The sequence below is a fragment of the Varanus komodoensis genome, unplaced genomic scaffold (assembly GCF_004798865.1).
Source record: "Varanus komodoensis strain SLA01 unplaced genomic scaffold, ASM479886v1 scaffold59_3, whole genome shotgun sequence".
NCBI classification, from domain to species: Eukaryota; Metazoa; Chordata; class Lepidosauria; order Squamata; family Varanidae; genus Varanus; species Varanus komodoensis.
The window spans coordinates 200152-220751 of NW_025336222.1; the positions used below are offsets into that span (position 1 = coordinate 200152).

A 20600-nucleotide genomic window follows, 5' to 3' on the forward strand; every position below is an offset into this window, starting at 1 on the left:
GCGATTGCCTTTGTTCCTTCCCTGCTTGAGAACTTCCTGGATGCATCTGTATGACTGGACTAAATCGAAAACGCAGGCTGGACTGCACTGTATGGCTGGACTAAATGAAAAACACAGAATATCTACAAAGAATTGGCAGCAGTGGTGGGGAATGGGCATGGCCACCTGGCGAATCCCAGAGGGCTGGATTGAGATACTAGGTGGGGGCATTTTGGCCCATAGGTTCAATAACTTGTCCTCCCCTGTGCCCATGAAGCTTAAAACTATGTCATGCCCAAATCCTACTTTAATCTCAGCTCTTTTCACATGCCACCTTCTCTTACTGTTTACCTGAGATGTTTAGTATACAGAACTGAGTATGTACTATACTTGTATACAGAACTGAGTATGTACTATTGAGCTTGTTAGAGTTTGTTTCTGGTTATAAATTGGGCTGCTACACACACAATTTAACACTCCAGTTAAAAATGTAAAGTGTACATGCGGAGAAAAGGATATTTTAAAAAGTGTAGCTTTCAGTGTAGTTGTATGCCTTTTTAGAGTGAAATAAGACCACTTCCCATTATCCCCAGACAGTCATGATGGTTGGGGCATGCTGGGAATTGTAGGACCTCTTTCTGTCTAGACAGGCATAGGATTATGCCCTTTCTCAGTTGTTCCACACAGGTAGCGCTAAAAATTAATTATAACCTTTTTGGTCCATATGTTGTTGTGAATTAATCCTGATCTTACTTACAGCTTCACAGCATCCTGCAAGCTTGTGTTGGGAAAATTTGGATAAATCCTGTCTGAAAAACATTACTTCTGTGTGCTTTTTGCATTGTGAGATCAAAGCCTGTCTTCCTCCTCAAAACCAAGCGGTCACTGTTTAAAATGGCATTCCCCACTCCTTTTCTCTCACCTTTAGCTGTGGGCTACAGTAGACAGGCCATTCAGTCCAAATATACATTGTAAATAGTCATTGTTGGAATTCAGTTTACAAGGAAGTATGTTTTGATAGCCCAGAGTCTCCATGTGCCCTGGCCAATTCAGAATGTCTAGAGTAGATAAGAGTCTTGAGTTCATGCATAGTTTAGTAGCTTGAATTTACATGTCTTAAGCAGACCTGGAGATGGGTTCAAGCTACTGAACTAAAGTGTCAATACAGGCAATTAGAAATATTGTAATCTCATTGTTACTGTGTGATTGACTGACATTTCTTTATCTGTTCTGTATGTGATGACCTCAGAATCTTATTGTAATCTCTGCATTCTGTCATCAATTGCCCTGTACCTGTGTACCTAATAAATGCCCTGCAATGGTATTGAAGCTTGGCAGCAGAGTTAACTCTGCCTGACCAGTAATGCATTATTGTGAGTACGCACCCGCGGGGAACCTGGGAAATACAGTAAAGCCTCAGATGGTCTGGTCGCTTGATCTTTCCCATGAACCCAAGTTTTATTCCCTCTTCTCAAATTGAGATTCCGGGATTCTGACATTTGCTGCCATTAAAAATCTCTCATCTTCTATTCTTTTCCTTAAAGTATTATTAAATTCTCCTCTAAAATTAGCCCTAAATATTTTAAGAATGAATTCTGGAAAGTAGTATCCTGGCATAAGCAAGTTATTTTTGCAGCTAGGTACTATATAGGATTTTGGCAGAGATGTGGAACTTTTCTTAGAGCCACAGCTTGGTTTTAGATTTTTCTTATAAAGGTTCTTTGGATTTGCTAATTTCAGTTACTGATGCACGTATGAAAGTTGTTCCACAACAGATGAAGAAACTGAACTGTGGCAATGCTTTTTACCTCTCTTCCTTGTAGTATGTCTTATGTTAACAACTGGAGTTCCATACTAGCCTGGTGGGTGTAGGCATGTTGTGACAGTAAGGAATCTATCCATAATTATAGAATGCAATGCAATGCAATAATACATAATTATTAAATGTAATATAGATGCCAGTGTTGACCACTGCATGGAAGAAGAGCTGAGTTGGCTAAACCAAAATTGTATTTTTTTTATATTGTGTTTATTTATTATTGTGAGCTGCCCCGAGGCTTCGGCGAATGGGGCGGCATAGAAGCCTCCTAAATAAATAAATAAATAAATAAATAAATAAATAAATAAAATGAAATTATCTTGGTGGTGCCAGTTGAGGGTTTTACAATGGAACTGTAAGCATATATATTCAGAAGTAAGCCCCGTTGAATTCATTCCAGGGGAGCAGGTATACGATTGCAACATGTGCTGCCTTTCCAGGAAGTAGGAAGAACTTAGTGATGCAGCTGGGCTTGGGAATAAGCTGTGATTATTCTAAAATTCCAGACCCTAAACTCTTTAATCTGTGTATCTTTAATGATGCCATAATGTCAGGTTTTGTGAGGCTGAGCATAGAATTCAAAGCAACAAGGAGTTGCCCTAAGAAGGCCCTGCAAGTTACGTGCACCTCTTTGTACATTCCCCTCTCTGCAGTACTCCAATGCATTAGGATCTGCCCTGGTGCCCAAAGTCTTGTTCTACTTCTGTGGGAGAAGGGAAAAAGAACTGCAGCTCTGTCTCTCTGAGGCACAAAGAAAAAGAACTTACAAATTGGTGTGTGCATATGAGAACCAGTTGATTTGAAAAATACCTCCCAGCTTTTAATATGTGTGGGCCTCTAGAAAGCACTTGAGTTCTCTGTTACCACAAACACCCCAGACCAAACCTCAAACTGGAGTTTTTAAACCCCTCCCTTCAGAGCCTTGAACCTGCTTTCTTTGTTATCTGTCTGTTGTTTGTCTCTTCATGCTCCCAGGCTCTGCTCTCCATGGGTAATCATTGCCTTTACATTTGTCCTCTACCCTGCTGCATGTTGTGCTTCATGATACTCACATTTATGGCTGAAATCCTGGATATACACTACAGATTTCAGCATCAATTAAGCTTGCATGTTTTAGAAAGGAGTTCTTGTATGGGGGGGGGGGGCAGACAGAATATACAAGCACACTCCAGCACAGGTACATTATGGGGTAATTTACAAGAAGCCAACCATCTCTTGAATCTGTGGCACATAATGCTGAGGGGTATTTGGGTCTCTGTTGCATAAAATGGGACTTCCAGTTTTGTTTCTCTAGAATCTAAGTGAGGATTCTTTTCTCGGTCTTGCTGCTCGTTTGTTTCACACTAGTAAAATCAGTGGCCATGATTGTGATTTTGGATTACATCATCTCCCAGAGAGGTTTCCCAGTGGATTATTTCCAGTGACGGAGAGGGATGTGGGGAGTTTTCCTGACTTAAGAAAGGTGTCGTTGAAAACAATGTTGCTATCTGGTATAGAAGCAAAGAGCTACTGTTCAATTCTACCTAGAAAGTAAAGCAAATATATTTGTGTGCCCTCTAGTGAAACAGGAGGGTGCAGTGTACCAAGAATCTAGTGTGACCAAACTGAGGAAGCCAGGAAACTGGCTTGGATGTATGTACGTACACACATACACACACAAAACTGTTAATTTCTACTTGTCAGACAGATATTCAGGAGCATGACTCACAAATGATGGCCTATCATTCAAACCTGAGCAACATTTTTAAGCTTTAAACAAACTTCAACCCATGGTCAGTTGTAGGGTTATTTCAAGATTGCTTAATGTCCACTGCTGCCCAGATTCGAATGACACAGCAAACCATAGCAACCTTCCATCGACTGGCTATTCAAAATGGCAGCCCACCCATGCCACAGCCTGCCATGGTGGGTTGCATTGACTTGAAAAATGGCCCAATGAGTTGCAGTTAGATTCTGGAGTGTGCAACTTGACTGCTGGTTCTGAACTTCCCTGCTCCCTCTTCCCCAGGCAGCCCCCTCCAGCCTCCTGAAAATGCTACCCAGTCAGTTGCGTGAACAGTGGTGCAAGGTGGTGAGGTGGGAAAACTTTCCTTAAATAAGGCAGGGACACTGTAGGTGAATGGAGCCTTTCCATTCATGGAAGGCATTTCCAGCATCCAACCCATCCGGGCAAATCAAGTTTGCCCACAGTCTTCTTTCACTTGCAGCTGAAAGACAACCTGAAGGATTTCTTTCTAAAGATATAAAGATAATACATGCTTTGAGCATTACATCTGAGCAGAATTACAGGCTTGCTCTCAATCTTTGCCTACCTTCAGTTTTTCCAGCAGTATTATCCGCCTGTTAAGCAAGTTGCTTGTGTTGGGATTTCCCTTTTTTCCCCTTGTATAACCCAAAGGGGTGGGGGGAAGCAGTGCGATGCCATACACCATGTAAGGTATTTCCATTCTGCTGACATGCTACTAGGGAATGGGATATAAACCTCAGGGATCTGATCCTTTCAGGCCTAGGGAGTTGGAAGCCACATGAGAAAATCTTGCTTTCAAATGCCACAGTGAGTTCTGTAAGAAAATGGTGCTTGCCTTTGACTTGAAACTTGAGGGGGAGGTCCTGTTCCCTTGGGCAGAACTGTGGGCAATTTGAATTGCCAGATGAGATCAGTGCAGTGACTCACCCAGACCAATCTGTAACTGGGGCAGAGAAGGGTTGCTGAATCACACCTTCTGCCCTACAGCACCCATACAATTTTCCCCAAAGGAGAACATGGCTGCACTTCTAACAGTTGGATGTTAGCTGTGTGTGTGAAAAAAGGAAATGAATATGGGAAAAGATCTTTTTGTGTTGTCAACAACTTGGATGGTCATCTAGAAATTAGACCTTTATAGGTTCTGCTGTGGTTTAAGCCCTGGTCACAGCAGCCACTTATCAACCACCTAAAGACAAACAGATGGAAGAAGAGAGGAGGCTGCCTTATATTGGGTCAGACCATTGATTCTTCTAGGGCCTACACAAAGATCTTTCCCAACCCTATCCAGAGATGGCACAGATTAAACCTTCAGGGTGGAACTGTCCGACCCTGGTGTAGTATATTCATTGGGATAGGTTTTTTCATGAATTAGAGAGCTTCTGCCACAATTAACCTGATAGCCTTTAAAGTGCAGCAGGACTCTTCTGTTTTTGCTGGAATTGACTAATTTGGCTACCACAATGAAAACCATTTAACAGTGGGTTTATTGTGAGAGGCCTTGCTGGAATTAGCCATTTGTGATATGCCCAATATGATGTGCCCTTACCCTGTCGTTTCATACTCCTTGTGCTAGAAAAGGCTGAGGTCGCTGCTAAAACAAGGTGTACAAATCTGTGTATGTTTGCACCATAGCATAAGCCTTACAGTTCCAAGAAGTTTGCTTTTCCTTGAGATGGAGGTGACAAAAGTTCCTCCAACCCCCATATTTAACTACCACAACAGGTGCATCTGAAAGCCTTGATCAATTTCAACTTGTCACACTTTGAGTTGGGTAGAAAGTTTAGGTAACGGGGTAGTTCTACTGGTGAAATCCAGATTTTTTTTCAGATCAAGTTGGACTTAGGGGATGAGTGTGCCAATGAAGGCTCTTATCAAGAGACCAGTAATGGCTACAGGCAGCTCCCCTTACTGAAGCTCACTCACAGGTGCCCAGGAAGTGTTCTAGAACATCAAAGCCAATCCAAGTTTGATGGGCAGTAAACATCTCCCACAGTCATCAGCTTCTGAATATTTAAACCATAAAAATAATTAATTTGATCCTCTATTAAGCATCTATGTCAGACACTGTAGCTTCATGGATAAATAGCAGACTATCTTGCCGTTTGGGCATGACGCTATCTTGACTCAGTTGTTTTATTATTCAACATTTCCATGATATTTTCAATAAGGTTTGTGAAGTATTTTGCTTATGATATTCATCCTCACACTTTTGTAAGGCAGGTCACTGAGTTTAATGTTATAAAGCAGGAAGTGTGGCCAAAGAGGCAGGGACTTCCGTAAGAGCACCCAGGAAAGGGGTGCTGTGCATTTGTGTTGGACAACACAACCGAGGCTGCAGTCCTAGGCACATTTATCTGGGAATAGGCAGAACTGAACTCAGTGGAATTGTATCCAAGTACATGTCTATTGATCGTGCTGCACTGACGCAGCTGCTACGTGGTGGAGGAGGAGTGAATGGAGGGGTTCGGAAATGTCCTTCACACTCTGTGAAGGCACAAACACTTTCCACCCTGTTGCTGGGAGAATCAGGTCCTCCGCTTCCTAAGCTGCTATGTAGCAGTGGGACACTGGATTGACTGTGCATGCTGCGGCTGCCAGTGCGCATTTCTTGCCTGGCATGGATGCGATGCCAGAACAATCAGAGCTGTGCTTGCTCTTAAAGGTGTTGGCAAACCAGTGGAGAGCAACTGAAAGGATCTTTTTGGTGCAACTTGTTTAAGAACAGTAAGAACCTCTGTCACTAACACATGTCATCTCGGATCCAGGCCAACTCTCAACTTCAGGTATCTAGTGTCTCTGATATTAGTTTGACAATATAAATTACACAAAGTTAGCATGAAGAAACTGATCTGGCTCCAAAGCAGACAGTCTCTCACAACTTCTCTCCCACAAGGTTTTGGAGGGGTTGTCTTTGGCCCCCTGCATCACCCTAGGAATCCAGGTTCTCATTCTCAAAGAATCAAGGCTTCTGGCAAATGGGTGCCCTATTTGAAGCGAAGTGGACAATGCTATGCCCAGTCATTTTCAAGAGCTGGCTGTACAGTTTCTTTTGCAGTAGGTAACTCTTCAAGGAAACTGGGAAAGCAGAGGGTTCCTTCTCGTGCTGCGGGCTCGGTTCCATCTGAGAGACACCGTCCAGCTTTACAAGAAAAAAGCAGAGCACGAGGAAAACCCCTTAGAACCTTTGGCCTTGTTGAGCACACGTCCCCCTGAAGCTCTGCCAAGCACGCCTCCCACTGCCAAAAAGAGGTGGCCCAGGGTCTGCAGGTCTTTCAGAGAGAAGAGCAGGCACAAGCAGTGCTGCTATCAGTGAGGGTGGCACCACAAGGGAGGTCCTCAAGCAGCAGTCAGAGGCTCGCCACAGGATCCCAGAGAAGGGCTGTATCTAGGCAGAGACAGGAACATGCCCGTCGCTGTCCCCACTCCAGTTGGTGACCCAGTCCTTCTTGGTGATGGTGCCTGTCTTCTCCTCATGGAAAAGCTGGCGATCTTGGCGAGGTATCTTGACTGCGTGGTACTGCGGCACCTTGTCTTCATGATAGCGGGCACGTTTGAAGAAGCCAAGCTGCAAGAAAAGAAGCCGCAGCATTATGGAAAGTGGCAAGTCCCATGTTTTGCCCCAAGCTGCATCCACCAACTACAACCAGTACTGAACTGAGTGGTGATGCTCCCACGGGCCCCATCCCACTTCTCGCTCTTCGTCTCCTGGGTGGCGCACACTCACTGCACACACGCACCTGGGACACACGGCCTGTTGCCATGCACTCTAGTGCTTGCTTACAGACACTCAAAGGGTTCAGTTATCTGGGCATCCGTATCCTTCTGCAGTTGTCGTCGTTCTCCTCAATACGCACTTATCACAGAATGTGCAAGAGTGCCTTAAGTCATAGCTAGAGAGTGAGTTATTCTATTTCAGGCCTGATACTTTTAGAATGCAGTTAATAGTACAAGAAGCATTCGTGGCAAAGGCTGGTTTGTGGGGTGGGCCGGGTCAGAGACAGTGCATGTAGAAGCATATCCATGTTTGGCTTCATCATTTGGAACCGCCTGGAAGTATCTTTATGCAATACCCTCAGCCACCCATATTCCTTCCCACAGCAACTCAGTGTGGGATTTGGGAAGGAGGTGCTTGGGCCAGATGCCCACGGTGGCCCCCATCCCTAGGTAAGCCTCCCTCCTCTTTGCTGCTGCCCACCTGCTTGTCCCCCCACCCCCTTTGGGCACACTCCGCCGAGAGTAAGAGGGCCAGGCAAGAAGAGGCTGCGTCTTGCCTATTCATTGCTCACTTGCTTAGCGAGCAGGAGCAGCAGGGATGGCGGTTTCATGGGCAGGCAGTGGCCCTTGCTGGATTGTGGCGGCCCCGCACCAGCGATCTGGCTCAAGTACCGTGCACTCCAGCACGCCCGTTCTTCACACTCTTGTTTTGCATGCGTGAACCCGTCTCCCCACGGGTTTTCAAGTTTGTGCTCTGCGGCACACTCACACTCTGCCAGTGCCTTCATATGCCGAGGTGTTCGGTGTTCATCCAGTAATGGTTCCTACAGCCCTTGACTGTCCATGGGTTATTTCACGATCATGCATTGTCACAAGCAATATCCTTGCAACCCACAGATCATCACACACAAGCACATAAGAAGGGCAAGAACGCTTTCATGTTAGGATCTCCAAGTCCTGCAGTTAGGCTTCCATGTACACTTTGGTCTGCTCAGAAGTACACTGGCAAGCCCCTTATTTGCACATGCACTAGTATTCTTAGTAAGCTCACAATAAAAGCACTCTGTTGTTCGCTGTTCTCGCTCTCCTTCCACATCTGTGCTCTCACTTCTGCACACTTACAAGCAGAGAGTCAGTTAGGTGGGTGAGACCAGCATTACCACTAGGCCTCCATGGCCTGCCTGTCAGCATCAGAGGGCTGTACGGCCAGCCGGGCCCGATAATAGTTCGTGGAGTATTTGGATACCCGGCTGGTCCTCTTGAAGAAGCCACACTGGGAGTGGGGAAAAGTATGAATGGTATTATCAGCCTTGCCAGGGAGCAGATCCTAGAGATGGGGTCTAAAGACCTGACCAGTAGGGCAGCATCCATCTGTATCAAGGATCCCCCCAAGTGGATTCTTTCTCCCATCTCACCCCCTGTAGAGAGTTCAGGCTGGGTTGTTGGGTTGTTATTCCCAGCACGTGCAGCCTCACTGAGACACTGCCATCTTCAGAGGTTCCACAGTTGGGAAACTCCACCCCACCCCCCACCAAACAGGATGCCATTAGCAAGGCGACAATTCCCAAGCTTGAACCACGGTTGCCAAAGGATATAGGAGCATAAGAAGCTGCCTCCTTCCAAGTCAGCACCTCAGTCCATCCAGCTCAGTCCTGTTTACACTGGCTGGCAGCCACAGTTCTCCGGGGTTTCTGGTGGGATTCTTCCCTAGCCCTCCTTGAAGGTTTCAGGAATTGGACCCAGAACCTTCTATATGCAAAGCGGTTGCTCTAATGCCGAGCAAACAGGGATTGTCCTGCGGAATGTGCTCCAGGGTCAAGGCTGGCAGAAGGCAGAACTAAATGGTCTCACGCAACCTCCCCAGCCATCTTCTTCAGGGCAGCTCACCTTCCACAGGATAGAGACTAGCAGGCCCAGCACTAGGATCCCAGCTAGGACTGCGATCAGGATGATCCACCAGGGCACACCTCGTGTCATGACCACAGCAGGATCCAAGTAGACCGTCACTGGGATCTGGGGAAAGGAACATGGCAGAAAGTGAAAGAGGAACCTGCCGCTGGCAGGGAGGAATGACAGCTGGCCCAAGTCAGCCAGAAACAGACAGAAGATCATCTTAACTGTTGGGTGGTAGCTCCCTCCCTAAGTGTCACAGGCAGGATGAATCTCACTTCTGGATGAACCACAGAGTACAAATGAAAGGTGCATACAAACAAGGGGACTTTGGGATCGTCTGCTGCTGTGGCTTGTGCAGCAGGGAGGTGCCGTCTCCATTAAACTCTGTGGTATTCATTGCTAGTGTTCTGGCTTTCGCACACAAAATGATTATAGTAGTTCATCCTGTCAGTAGTCCTCTGCCACAGTTTCCATTCCCTTTTCCTTTCAATGGGCACTGTTGTCCATTTCAGAAGCCACGAGCCATATCTTTTACCGGAATAGGGAAAAGTGGAATTGCATCACATTTGTTTGAGATCTCAATAAAACTCCCCTTCCCTCTGACCCAGAAGTAGCAATTGCAGGAGGAAGTGGAACAAACAGCCTAAGACATTGTCCTGGGCCACAGAATATTTTAGATTCATGCAATAAGCAAATATGCCGAACTGTGAGGCGCCAGCACCTGCGTGGCGGCATCCTTCAAAATCAGGTTACGGATGGTGGATTTCACAGTGATGTTGGCTCGAACAATCACTTCCACTGATGTCGCGTCATAGTACTCCTGCGGGCAAAAGGAAACAGGGCTCAGAACAACCCAGAGCCACCTGCGTGTCCTCCAGCGAGTGACAGCGCTTCCAGTTTGGACGCTTCAGCATTGCTACTGCAAGCGGTTTTTGTTCCCCTTGCATCCCCTGGAATGTTATGTGCAGCTTCCCCAAAATGATACTTCAAGCGACTCTGGGCAAGGACAGCAAGTCAGCCCTGTTGCACATCAGCTACATCAGCTCCCACAAAGAAAACCTCTGTCCCAAAGAGCAACGCATGTTCATGCACATTCCTCCCTAGTGCGAAACACAGAGGATCCCCAGGTCAGTCAAGGGAAAAAATAAAAAGACGAGGGTCGTGATGCAAAGGGGGTGTAAATCTCACCACCATGTTTCTGGGAGCAAAGATCTCCCAGCAGAGAAAGCAAAAAAAAAAAAAAAGTATTTGGTGTCCCCCTGGGTCAATGTGCACAATTGGTACCTGCTGTGCCTTGACAACAGGTTTGCCACCCATCGCCCAGCTGAACCAGGCACTTTCACAATTCCACAAGTGCAGCGAAAAGTACGCAAAACAATCATGAAAATATTTGTGCACGCTGTAGATACAATTTTTTAGAAAACAGTTTGCCAAGCGCTGTGTGAATGCTTGGAGGGACTTGCCATCTCCTACTTGGGAGCCAGCCAAGGGGGATGCACCATGAGAAGCAAAGAGGATGAAGACCTTTTCTTGCCTGGGGTGGCAAGACCTTTGGCAGCAGGGCGTTGGGCAGGAAGGCGTGTGCACAGCCCAGCACTGAGCACCCAGGTGTGCAGGTGCTTTCCCCAGGGAGGGAACACCTGGGGGAGAGGGCGGAGGCAGTGTGGCACCAGAGGGATGAAGAGGAGAGCGGGGAAAGGGACAGAGGTGTGGACACTGCAGAAGAAGTGATGTCCCTCTTCAGTGCAATACAGTGCGCACCTCTGCTCTGTGCTCATGCCACACTTCTGGCAAAGGCCCCTTCTGCCCCACATTTATCATAACACACGAACCACTGCAAATTCACTCGTGAACAGTAACGTACAGCAATGTTAGGCCCACCCCCGAGATACATATTGCTATTTCTCCAAAATCCAGCAGGGGGCATCTGACTAACCTCTAGGAAAGTGCTGTTCCATAAGCGGCCCCAGACAGTCAGCACAGCTGAGCGGTCAAAGCTGGGGAGCGGGCACTGGAAGAGCTGGCAACGGGCAGTGCCCTGCGCACAATCCTGAAGCACAACGGGGGAAAAACGGGAGATGTCAGTGCCAGGAAGCCAATGCAGTATCAGACCATCACACCTTCCTTGGCTCCAACTATACCAACCAAAAACTCCTCACATTAGGGCAGGCCTTTACTATATTGAGACCTCAGAAGAGTAGTACCAGGTGGCAGCTACCTGCAGTGTTTGCTGACGAGCCTCACCTTTCCCACAACTCGCTCACTGTGATCATGCCGTAAAAATTAGCAGGGTTGCTCTTTCTGCTGCTGCTATGACTTCAGAGGACACGTGCTCCTATGCACCTCATTATGACCATGGGAGTACAGTATGTTCGTATGCTCCTGGTGTAACTAAGCCCTGATTTTGTTGTTAAATGAAAAATCATTTAAGAGGCTGCATAGTAGAGGCAACAGCAGGGAGAGGCAAATTAGTGCTTTTATTGCTGGCTCTTTTTCTAATCTGAGACTGGGTTCAACCTCACTTATAAGCAAAGTTGACAAGCCGTGGCTACTCCAGGGGTAGAAGATCCACTACAGTTAACTTGTCATCCAACCCTGGATGGCATGATCCATCATGAGTCTGCGGAAGCAGCAAGAAGGCCTCTGAGCAAAAGCAGCAACCCCAGCCCTTTCGCCACCCTCGCAGGGCTGCTCCCAGGCAGCCATCACTGCTTACTTGTGAAAGTCAGGTGGCACCTCTTTCAAAAAAGGTGGGGAGCAGGAAACCATGTATCAACTATAGCTATATAGCTTCCTGCCAAAACCATTCTTTTGACCCTTTCTAAATCCCACTTTTGACAGCCATGAAAAGTAACTCTTCCCATAAAGGAGGTGGCTTCTGCGTGTTCCTGAGGGGTCAGGATCTCGGGAACAAGTGCAAAAGTGAGGACTCCTGTAGGAAAGATGAGGCCAAGGAATAAAACAGAACATGGACACCTGGTCATGACAGAGATGGACAGGGATGCTGCTCCACTCTTGTGAGCAAAGATCACTTGGGCCTTTCGTTATATCTGACAGCTTGCCTTATGACAGCTGTGGACCCAAAGAGGAAGATCAGTTCACAAGCTTGGCTGTAGCTTATTTCACAATGTGAACTACTGTATCATGTGAACACATCCGGAGTCAGTCATGACCCCAACTCTTCCCACCCCACGAGGTCCCAGGTGAATGTTTACTCTTGTAAAGTGCCTCTCGAGGCTCCTGTCATATCGAAAACTGTCAGAGCTCCATTGCTCACACCAGGCATTCACCCCTCTCTGTGCTTCTGTGGCTGAGCGAGAGGGCTGGAGGATTGGGGTCATGTCACAGAATGCCAGGCGATGCAACAGGTCCCACGCTTGACTAGTAATACCCTTGCTGCCTGGAATCCATACAGCCTTCATGCAGAACCTAACTCACCAAAGTAGCATTTTTTCGCCTTTCCCAGTAAGTCAGGGATTGGCTGGGCGCCTCCGCCGGCTCAGCTTCTCTTTTCTTCCTACCCTGATTAGTTATCTCCTGAAGGAAAGGGCAGGGGGTTTAAGAACACAACAAATACCTGTCATTTTCTGCTCTGAAATTTTTTAAAAAAATGCATTTTCACTGCTGTTTCAATCAAGGCACACACTAGCAAGTGGTTTTCAGGGATCCATTAAAACAAAAACGCAGCAACTTTATGCACAGGTGCATCAATGAGTCAGAGGGGAATAATGCTGGTACACTTGAATGAACAATAATGTGAAAGAAAGCCATGGCTCGGCTTTTCCGTGGGCAAGCATGGGCAATAGCCAGATCTGTGATTTTGCATGGGAGGAAATGCCTGACAACATGGGCCTTCTGAATGAGAGGGATAATCTGATTTCACAGGACTGTGCTTTGGGATGGGGAGCAATATACAGTAAAGCCAGGTTTATGCTTCTGGATAGGGAATGGTAAAACTATTTTGCCAACTCTGCATGTGAAATGCCTGAACAATTTGGAACTGAACAAACGGATGATTTTCCAGCCCTTGAAGAAGGCTATTTCAGAAACACATAGAGCAATAATATTTTTTCCCACCCTGGCACCCAGGCCTTTGCATTGTACTCCCCTCTTGGTTGCCTTCTTTTACACTCACCTCTCCTCTTCTTGTCTGATCATGGCAGGCAGCCCCTACGCTGAAGCTGCCCTCGCCTCCTCGTAGAGGTGGAACGAGAAGGCCAACAGTCTGCATCACCTGCGTAGAATGTCTTCCACCTTTGCCTAGTTTCCATGCCACTTACCAGAGTCAGATTCAGTGGGTTGGGTTTGGGGCTGCAGGTGGTGCGATCCTGAGACTGGGTCAAGAGCTCCATCTTCAGGGGGTAGAGGAGCCACTTCCCATTCACAATTTCAATAGGCCACATGAGGTTGAGGAAGGCAGAGCCCAGGGTAGAAAATGGCTGGCCTCTGTTTGAGACCTGGTGGGGGACAGCAAGAGACAAGAGAATCAGGGATGGAAAGGGGTGGAGGAGAAGTGCACTGAGGCACACTTATCCTCCTAGGGGCTTACTCCACACCTGTGTGTGGATGTGTGCTTTGTATCAGTCTGCAGCCCATCCCTCCCTGTTTCTCCAGCCACTGGCACCAGCGAAATCTTCATGTCATCCAGAAACAGGCTGCAATGGAAGAGGCCCTGTGCCGCGGAGGGAGAGGCAAGGGTTAAGAACTGAGGTACCTATATCAGGCTGACACAGGGGGCCTCCAAGGGAGGGTAACAGCTGCTGGAGTTTGCCAGAGATACACAACCTTTGCCAGGGAGGCACCAGAGATGGCACCAAATGGTGAGATTCTTTGATGTCACCCCTGAGAACAAAGGATTCTGATTGCTCAAGGAGGGTATAAAAAGGGAGGGCCAGAGGTCAAGCAGCGCCTCTGGAGTCATGGGGAGAGGTTTGCGGAAGGGCACAAGCTTCCGAGTTTCAATCTGCTACTCTCGAGAAGACTGTTAGCTACCTAGGACATTAAGATTTTTAGACTAGCTAGTGTCTGTTGTTGTAGTGCCTGGGGTGGCCAAATGACCTAAAGGGATTGAATACCTGTGACTGTATTGGTTTGACTGAAAGCTGCTGTCCATTTTCCCCTTTGCTATACCTTTCCCCCTACCTTTGTGTAGTTGTAATTGTACTTGTGGTTTGGATGGAATGTTTGATGTGGTTTAATAAAGTCCCTTTCCCCCAAGTCTTGGGTCACTGTGTGTTGGTCCGGTGAGGTTTGGCTTGTTAAGAGGAGAAACAGGACTGCTGAGAGGGGGGAAATCTCGGCAGTGTTGTGGGGGGGGGGGGGCGGGGTTGCCCCACCATTACACAAGCACTTGAAGGGCAGGAATATTTAATCATTTTTGTCGGTTTCCTGTGGAATACATAATCTTTAAATCATTTTGATTAGGATTATTGGATCAGGAAGCTCCGTATTCTTCCCCCGTGATAGAAAAGGAAACTGTTATATGCATGGTATGAAAAATGACAAGGATCCTAAATAACGGTAGCTTTCCATCTGTCATCTCTGAGCCCTTAGATCCATCCCCACCCTGCACTTCAGAACTGGCAATAACATTCAGGATCCCAGACCCAGATTTCAAGCAACACTGTGCTAGATTAGTCCAGAGCAGCCTCCTTCAACCTGGTGCCTGGCAGATGTGTTAGACTACAGATCCCATCATCCCTAGCCAGCACACCTATGGCTGCTCTACACATAACAGGAACTACCAAGCAGTAGGGGCTACAGACAAAGGTTCGAGGCTCTGGCCTGGGGGAGCTACAACGTTTTACTCACCGTCACCTTGTAGCGCACTGGGCTGCCCACCTCCGTCTCCTTTTTTATGGCGCTTTCACCTCGCACCTCCCCACTGAAGAAGAGCTGTTGTGGCTCGGCCACTCTGCGGAGGGTGGAGCAGAGGGGAGAGATTAGTCTGGGCACACCGAAGGCTCACGAGGCAGCGAGAGAGAGAAAGCAAGCCTCTGCCAAATGCCTTCTTCCAAAGGCAGTGGCTCCCATGGCACTGATCATGGATTGAGTCCTTTCTCCCGTTAATTCCCAGAGGCTGTGTCTGTGCTGCATACCAGAAAGGTGAATTCTGTGCCAACAAGGCACCTCAGAATTCTCCAGCAGGGAGAAAATGTGTGTATTGAATGCTTTTGAATTTGCTGGTTTGGGAGAATCTACGATGCTTTGCTCAGTCCCAGGGGAAGTGGCTGGGCAGACACAGAAGCTGTCCTGGCTTCTGAAAGCCTTGATCAGACTCCACGCTGGCTGCCAGCTACCCCACTAAGTTCTCGGTCACACATTTTCATTCCAAAACCGGACCTTTTTTACTCCCAAGGATCAGAACTTTGTGGTGGACTTCCCAAAGCACAGCTGCATCTTGCACATTTAAGATGGTTCCACACACCCAGCCCAGAAGATGCTGCCTTTGATTTGAGTGGGGTCAAGAGAGCACAGAGGTGGGGCACCACTCTTGGCCAAAGGGCCGGCCTCCATCTGGGAGACTTTCTTGAGGGCGTGTGATCTGGTGGGGGGTGGGGCTCAGCACTTGCAAAATACGAATGGCAGCATATTTGTCTGATGCAACCATACTGTAGTTTCAAGACACAACCTGTGCAAGCTTGCCCAGAGAAAAAGGCCGACAACTTCAAGCATGCTCTGGCCAGCTGTGTACACAACCGCACTTGCCACTCCAGATTCAGTTTGGGAAGGGAGTACAAAGGAAGATGGCGGCCTGCTTTGTTCTTCTAAAATCACATGCTGCACGGCCCGGGATCACTTTGTGACAAGAGGAACCCAGACGACATGCAGGTGACATGCCTGCAGATTGCTTGGGACAACCGTCCATAGGAAAGCAGCCCATCCAGGCCAGCCTGCACATTTGCACAGGTCCAGCCGCACGGATGCTTAGCTATGTCGGGGCTGCAGAGTAAATTCAGAATATGCACGGGAAGAAGATAGGTAGCGTTTCTCATATGGCGTAATATCTTCCTTCACAGGAATGTTTTGCAATGATTTTCAGGGAGTAATGACCCATGAAAATGTTAACACAAAATTTTAGAAGAAAATCAGTCAGTGAGAATTACAATTTCAAATAGATCTTTAACTTTCATTTTCTAGACCTATTTATTTATTTATCCATTTTATAGCCTGCCTTTTTCCTACAAAGGGCTCAAGGCAGCTCACATCATTCTCCTCCTCCATCTTATCCCCACAACAACAACCCTGTGAGGTAGGTTGGGCTGAGAGTCTGTGACTGGCCCAAAGTCAACCAGTTGGCTCCATGGCTGAGCAGGGACTAGAACCCAGATCGTCCGAGTCCCAGTTCCATGCTCTTAACTACTACACCACACTGGCTGTCTACACCACACCACACTCACCAATGGTGGCGAACCAGTGGCACGCATGCCACAGCGAGCACACAGAGCCCTCTCTGTCGGCGTGCGAGCCAAGTCGCCCCAGCATTGCCCCAGCAGCCGAGCATCAGATAACAACAGACACAGGGGCCATGCCCATGATCAGAAATATGTAGCGGTGCCAGGCGATGATGTCACAAGCCGCAACACATTGCCCGCAACTCGTCTGAGCTTTCGCATCACTGGTCAGTGTGCTGCCAGGGATATATATATATTTGCTTGGACTGGCTGTTTACCGGTTTTATTGCAATTTTGGCACTTTGCGATAAATAAGTGAGTTTTGAGTTGCAGTTTGGGCACTTGGTCTCTAAAAGGTTCACCACCACTGGGTCGGGGTTACAAAAACGAGGTGTCCTGGCATGATTTTGATGGCTGGAATGTGTTTAGAGTGGGCAGAAATGATGAGCTGTGCAGAAAAAGCTACCCAAGGAAGGCTTTTTTAAATCGCCCTCTTTTCAATGGAACTTTAGCCCTATATTAGGGTTGGGGAAGGCACCAGGGTAGGGTTAGGCCAGTGGTGGCGAACCTATGGCACACACTGCCTAGGATATATATATATATATTTGCTTGGACTGGCTGTGAGTTGTTTTTTGTAAAGTAAAACCTGTTTTCAGATTTTATTGTAGCGTTGGCACTTTGCAATAAAGAAGTGGGTTTTGCATTGCAGTTTGGGCACTCGGTCTCTAAAAGGCTCGCCATCACTGTTCTTGTCAATGCCCCATATTCTGGGCATGTTCTTCAGCAGACACCCACTTTTTTTACAGTGTATACAACCTTCCCCAACCTTGTGCCTTCCAAATGTGTCGGACTACAACTCCCAGAACCCCCAGTCAGTATGGCCAGTGACCTATATGGGTCTGCGGTCGAATCCATCTGGAGGGCCACCAGGTTGAGGAAGACTGGCATGCAATACATTTGGCCTGACAAGAGAGCTACCTTAACTGGAGCTGAATATAAACTCTTCCCACGTTGCACTTACCCCGTAACCGAGAGAGGAAGCTCCATGACCACACGGGCACGTGCCGTCACTGGGACCAGCCCTGGCTGCTCTGAGGTCCTGCCAGGGAGGAATTGAAAAGGCTTAGCTAGGTCAGGCCTTCGGGTCCTGTGCCATCTCCACCCACTCTTTCCTGCTCTAAACGTCCGTATATGCCCGACCGCCCCTTGAGATCTGCGGGAGAGGCCCTTCTCCGGGAACCCTCCATGAAAGAAATTAGGAGAGTAAGTACTCAGAGGAGGGCTTTCTCTGCGGTGGCGCCCAACCTATGGAATTCACTCCCCAAAGAGGTCCACCTGGCACCGTTGTTACTGGTTTTTCGGCGCCAGGTAAAGACCTTTTTATTTAAACATCTTTTTAATTGTTAAAACATATGATCTGGCCAGGGCAACTTCTTCTTCCTTCTCTTTCTCCTCCTATATTTTTATTTACTTATTTTATACTGATAATTTTAATTTTATATTTGTAAATCAATGTATTTTTTGTATTTTTTTATTTAATGGTAATTTATTATGTTCTATTGTATTTCAATGTATTTTATTGTGTTGTAAGCCGCCCCGAGGCTTTGGCAAGGGGCGGCATAGAAATGTAATAATAATAATAATAATAATAATAATAATAATAATAATAATAATAAACTATCTGACACCCCCTGCATCCTCCCCACAGCTCATGATCAGATGAATGTCTCGTATTCCCTGCTGATGGCGAGTAACAGAAAAGGGAGCGTTAAAAATGCAAGCAAAGCAAAGCTCTGACTTTGAAACACCCTAGATTTAGGCCATCATTCATAGAAATGCAGGGCTCTCAACCTGCTAAGTTCCATTTGGCTCAGTTTCTGCCTTTCCCAAGCTTAAGTTTGCTTCATCCCATTTCTCTCACACTTTCTGATTGAAAAAGAAATCTTCACACAACTTTGTGTGCATATTTATTCAGATTTCTCCTGAAATATGCATTTGTGCACTTTCCCTAATGCATGCACATTACAAGCAATTTCCAATAAAATAATGCATTTGGTATGTTATTTTTATAATATGCACATTTTTGTGCATACAGTCCCTAGTAAATGTGTATTTTATGCACATTTTTGACTGGAAACTGTATCCCAAAGCTCAGAAAAGAGCAAATCCTAAAGAATAATTGCATTTCAGTTTGCATATTGATTCAGGAACTGCTAATTAGGTAATTTCACATTCAGTTGGAAACTAAGCAACCTTCTCCTCCATCCATATGAGGTGCAGTCTGCAGAAGTGGCAGAGGACCTCTTAGAATAATGCGCTTTCCTTTTATCTAGCAAACTTGGCTCTTGAGGAAAAGGGGAACAATGCTCACGTGTTAAGTTCTAGCCCCACTTCCAGCTCTGAGGTCTCCAAGGTAATGCCAGAGGTGCTCAGAACAAGGTAGAACCGAACCTGAGGAAAGAAGGAGAGGAAGATGGGGGTGGACAGAAATCAGAGATACAAAAAGGCCTTAAAAGCTGTGTGTGTGAGTGAAAGTGATGTTCGTGTTACCTGTGCACCACGTTTCATAGGGTTCCCAAGATCACATTCAACATATGAGGAATTCTGGTTAGACACACAGGATGGGGCCTTTTCCTGCAAAAGGCAAGATATCAGAAGAATATGTTTGCAGGAGTTGTATGGTACAAAAGCAAGCAAGCAAAATTATCCAATCTTTAATCTAAATTCTGCACTAAGAAACCTGAATGTTGTGATCAGAATAAATTACTGCATAATTTCATTTCACCCTCATCCATTTTCCCCACCCCGCCCTCCAAAACCTGGATTTTGGAAGAATTTGGAACAATATATAAGGGCTGGAGTAATAGAAGGATATGGATAGTGCAGATAGACTTGCTACTAATAGCAGCACCTGTGGCTCCTGTTCTGAGATCCCATCATACACTGTGTGGTCCCACCATGCTGCCCTCGAGGGAAAATGCACAGCCCGGTGAACGTTTCTACCCCCTCAGCTGGGAACTGTGGCCCCTTTCATTTCAAGGGCAGGGGAATTGCCCAAGGGGGCAGCTTCCTCATCAGCCGCCGCACAGCCAGGCCTTCTCTCTCAAGCACAGCCACCAAGTCCCGCAACAGCTGTGCGGCCCCCTCAGCCACTGGCATGATCAACTTCGCTGGGCCGCCCTCCACTGTTCTCCACTGCCCCTGCATGAGCTGTGCACCTCTGCTGCCCGGGACAAGGAGCCGCACACCCCCCCAGCGCCATATGGGTTGGTCCTTCCATGTGGGCTACAGTCATCCTTCCAATCCCAAATACGGCTGGACCATGCTTTCTTCAGATGCCCTACTGTACCACAGCCCTGAAGGTCTGCAGACAGATGCTTCAGGAGCCAGTCCTTCAAATGCTACTTGGTTTTCACCTCACAGGTGGTGTTCCCTTCCTGGAAGCAGCATCCAAAATGCCAGCAGCCCATCAAGCCTGTAGAGGAGCACCTTTCTTTGCCCCTCCCACCCACCGCGGAATCTCACACAGCCGTCTGCAAAGTGTACCGTGGCATTGTAGGGGCGCAGGGTGGAGTAGGGCAGGGTAGGAGGCAGGAAGATGGACAGCATGGCTTCATGGGCATCGTCTCCATCCTTATGTGGCTCAGCTGCATCCGAAGGAAAGTTGGTGAGGTAGATTTCAAGGGCTACAAACTTTTGCTCACTCATAGAAAAAATATCCAAACCGTCATCACCCCTGGAGGAAAGGAACAGAGGCTCTTATGAGGGGCTCAGCAAAGCAGGACAGCTTCAGAAGGAGAACTCCTGACTGGACTAGTCCCTGTCAGTCTGGGCCAGTCTTCCTCCAGATGCTTTGGACTACAGCTCCCAGCATTCCCGCGTATTGGCCATATCGGCTGGGCTAATGGGAGCTGAAGTCCAAAACATCCGGAAGGTTGGAAAAGGCTGGGGCGGCAATACCAAAATGGGCTGGGCGAGCTGGTCCTGAAGGAACCAGGTCAACTTCCTGTGGGATCAGCAAAGCTGAGCTCTGCAGGAGCCCTTTCTTCAAGCC

At 47.3% G+C, this 20600-nt stretch overlaps 1 protein-coding gene across 3 annotated transcripts in view; it reads right to left on the reverse strand.

The window, feature by feature from the left end:
• Positions 1–5011: 5011 nt before the first annotated feature.
• ITGA7 (integrin subunit alpha 7) overlaps positions 5012–20600 on the reverse strand; it is a 55169-nt gene continuing 39580 nt past the window's right edge. For 2 of the 3 annotated variants that reach the window (XM_044449591.1, XM_044449590.1), the window contains exons 15-25: positions 20093–20282; positions 19097–19180; positions 18918–18997; positions 17568–17645; positions 14964–15066; positions 13433–13609; positions 12591–12689; positions 11089–11202; positions 9874–9972; positions 9147–9272; positions 5012–7110 (exon numbers count right to left, since the gene is read on the reverse strand). In XM_044449591.1, coding sequence (XP_044305526.1) covers positions 6931–7110; positions 9147–9272; positions 9874–9972; positions 11089–11202; positions 12591–12689; positions 13433–13609; positions 14964–15066; positions 17568–17645; positions 18918–18997; positions 19097–19180; positions 20093–20282 — 1330 coding nt within the window. In that variant the 3' untranslated portion in view covers positions 5012–6930. Of the gene's footprint in view, positions 7111–8381; positions 8533–9146; positions 9273–9873; positions 9973–11088; positions 11203–12590; positions 12690–13432; positions 13610–14963; positions 15067–17567; positions 17646–18917; positions 18998–19096; positions 19181–20092; positions 20283–20600 lie in introns of all 3 variants that reach the window. The other variant, XM_044449592.1, reaches the window with a different exon arrangement.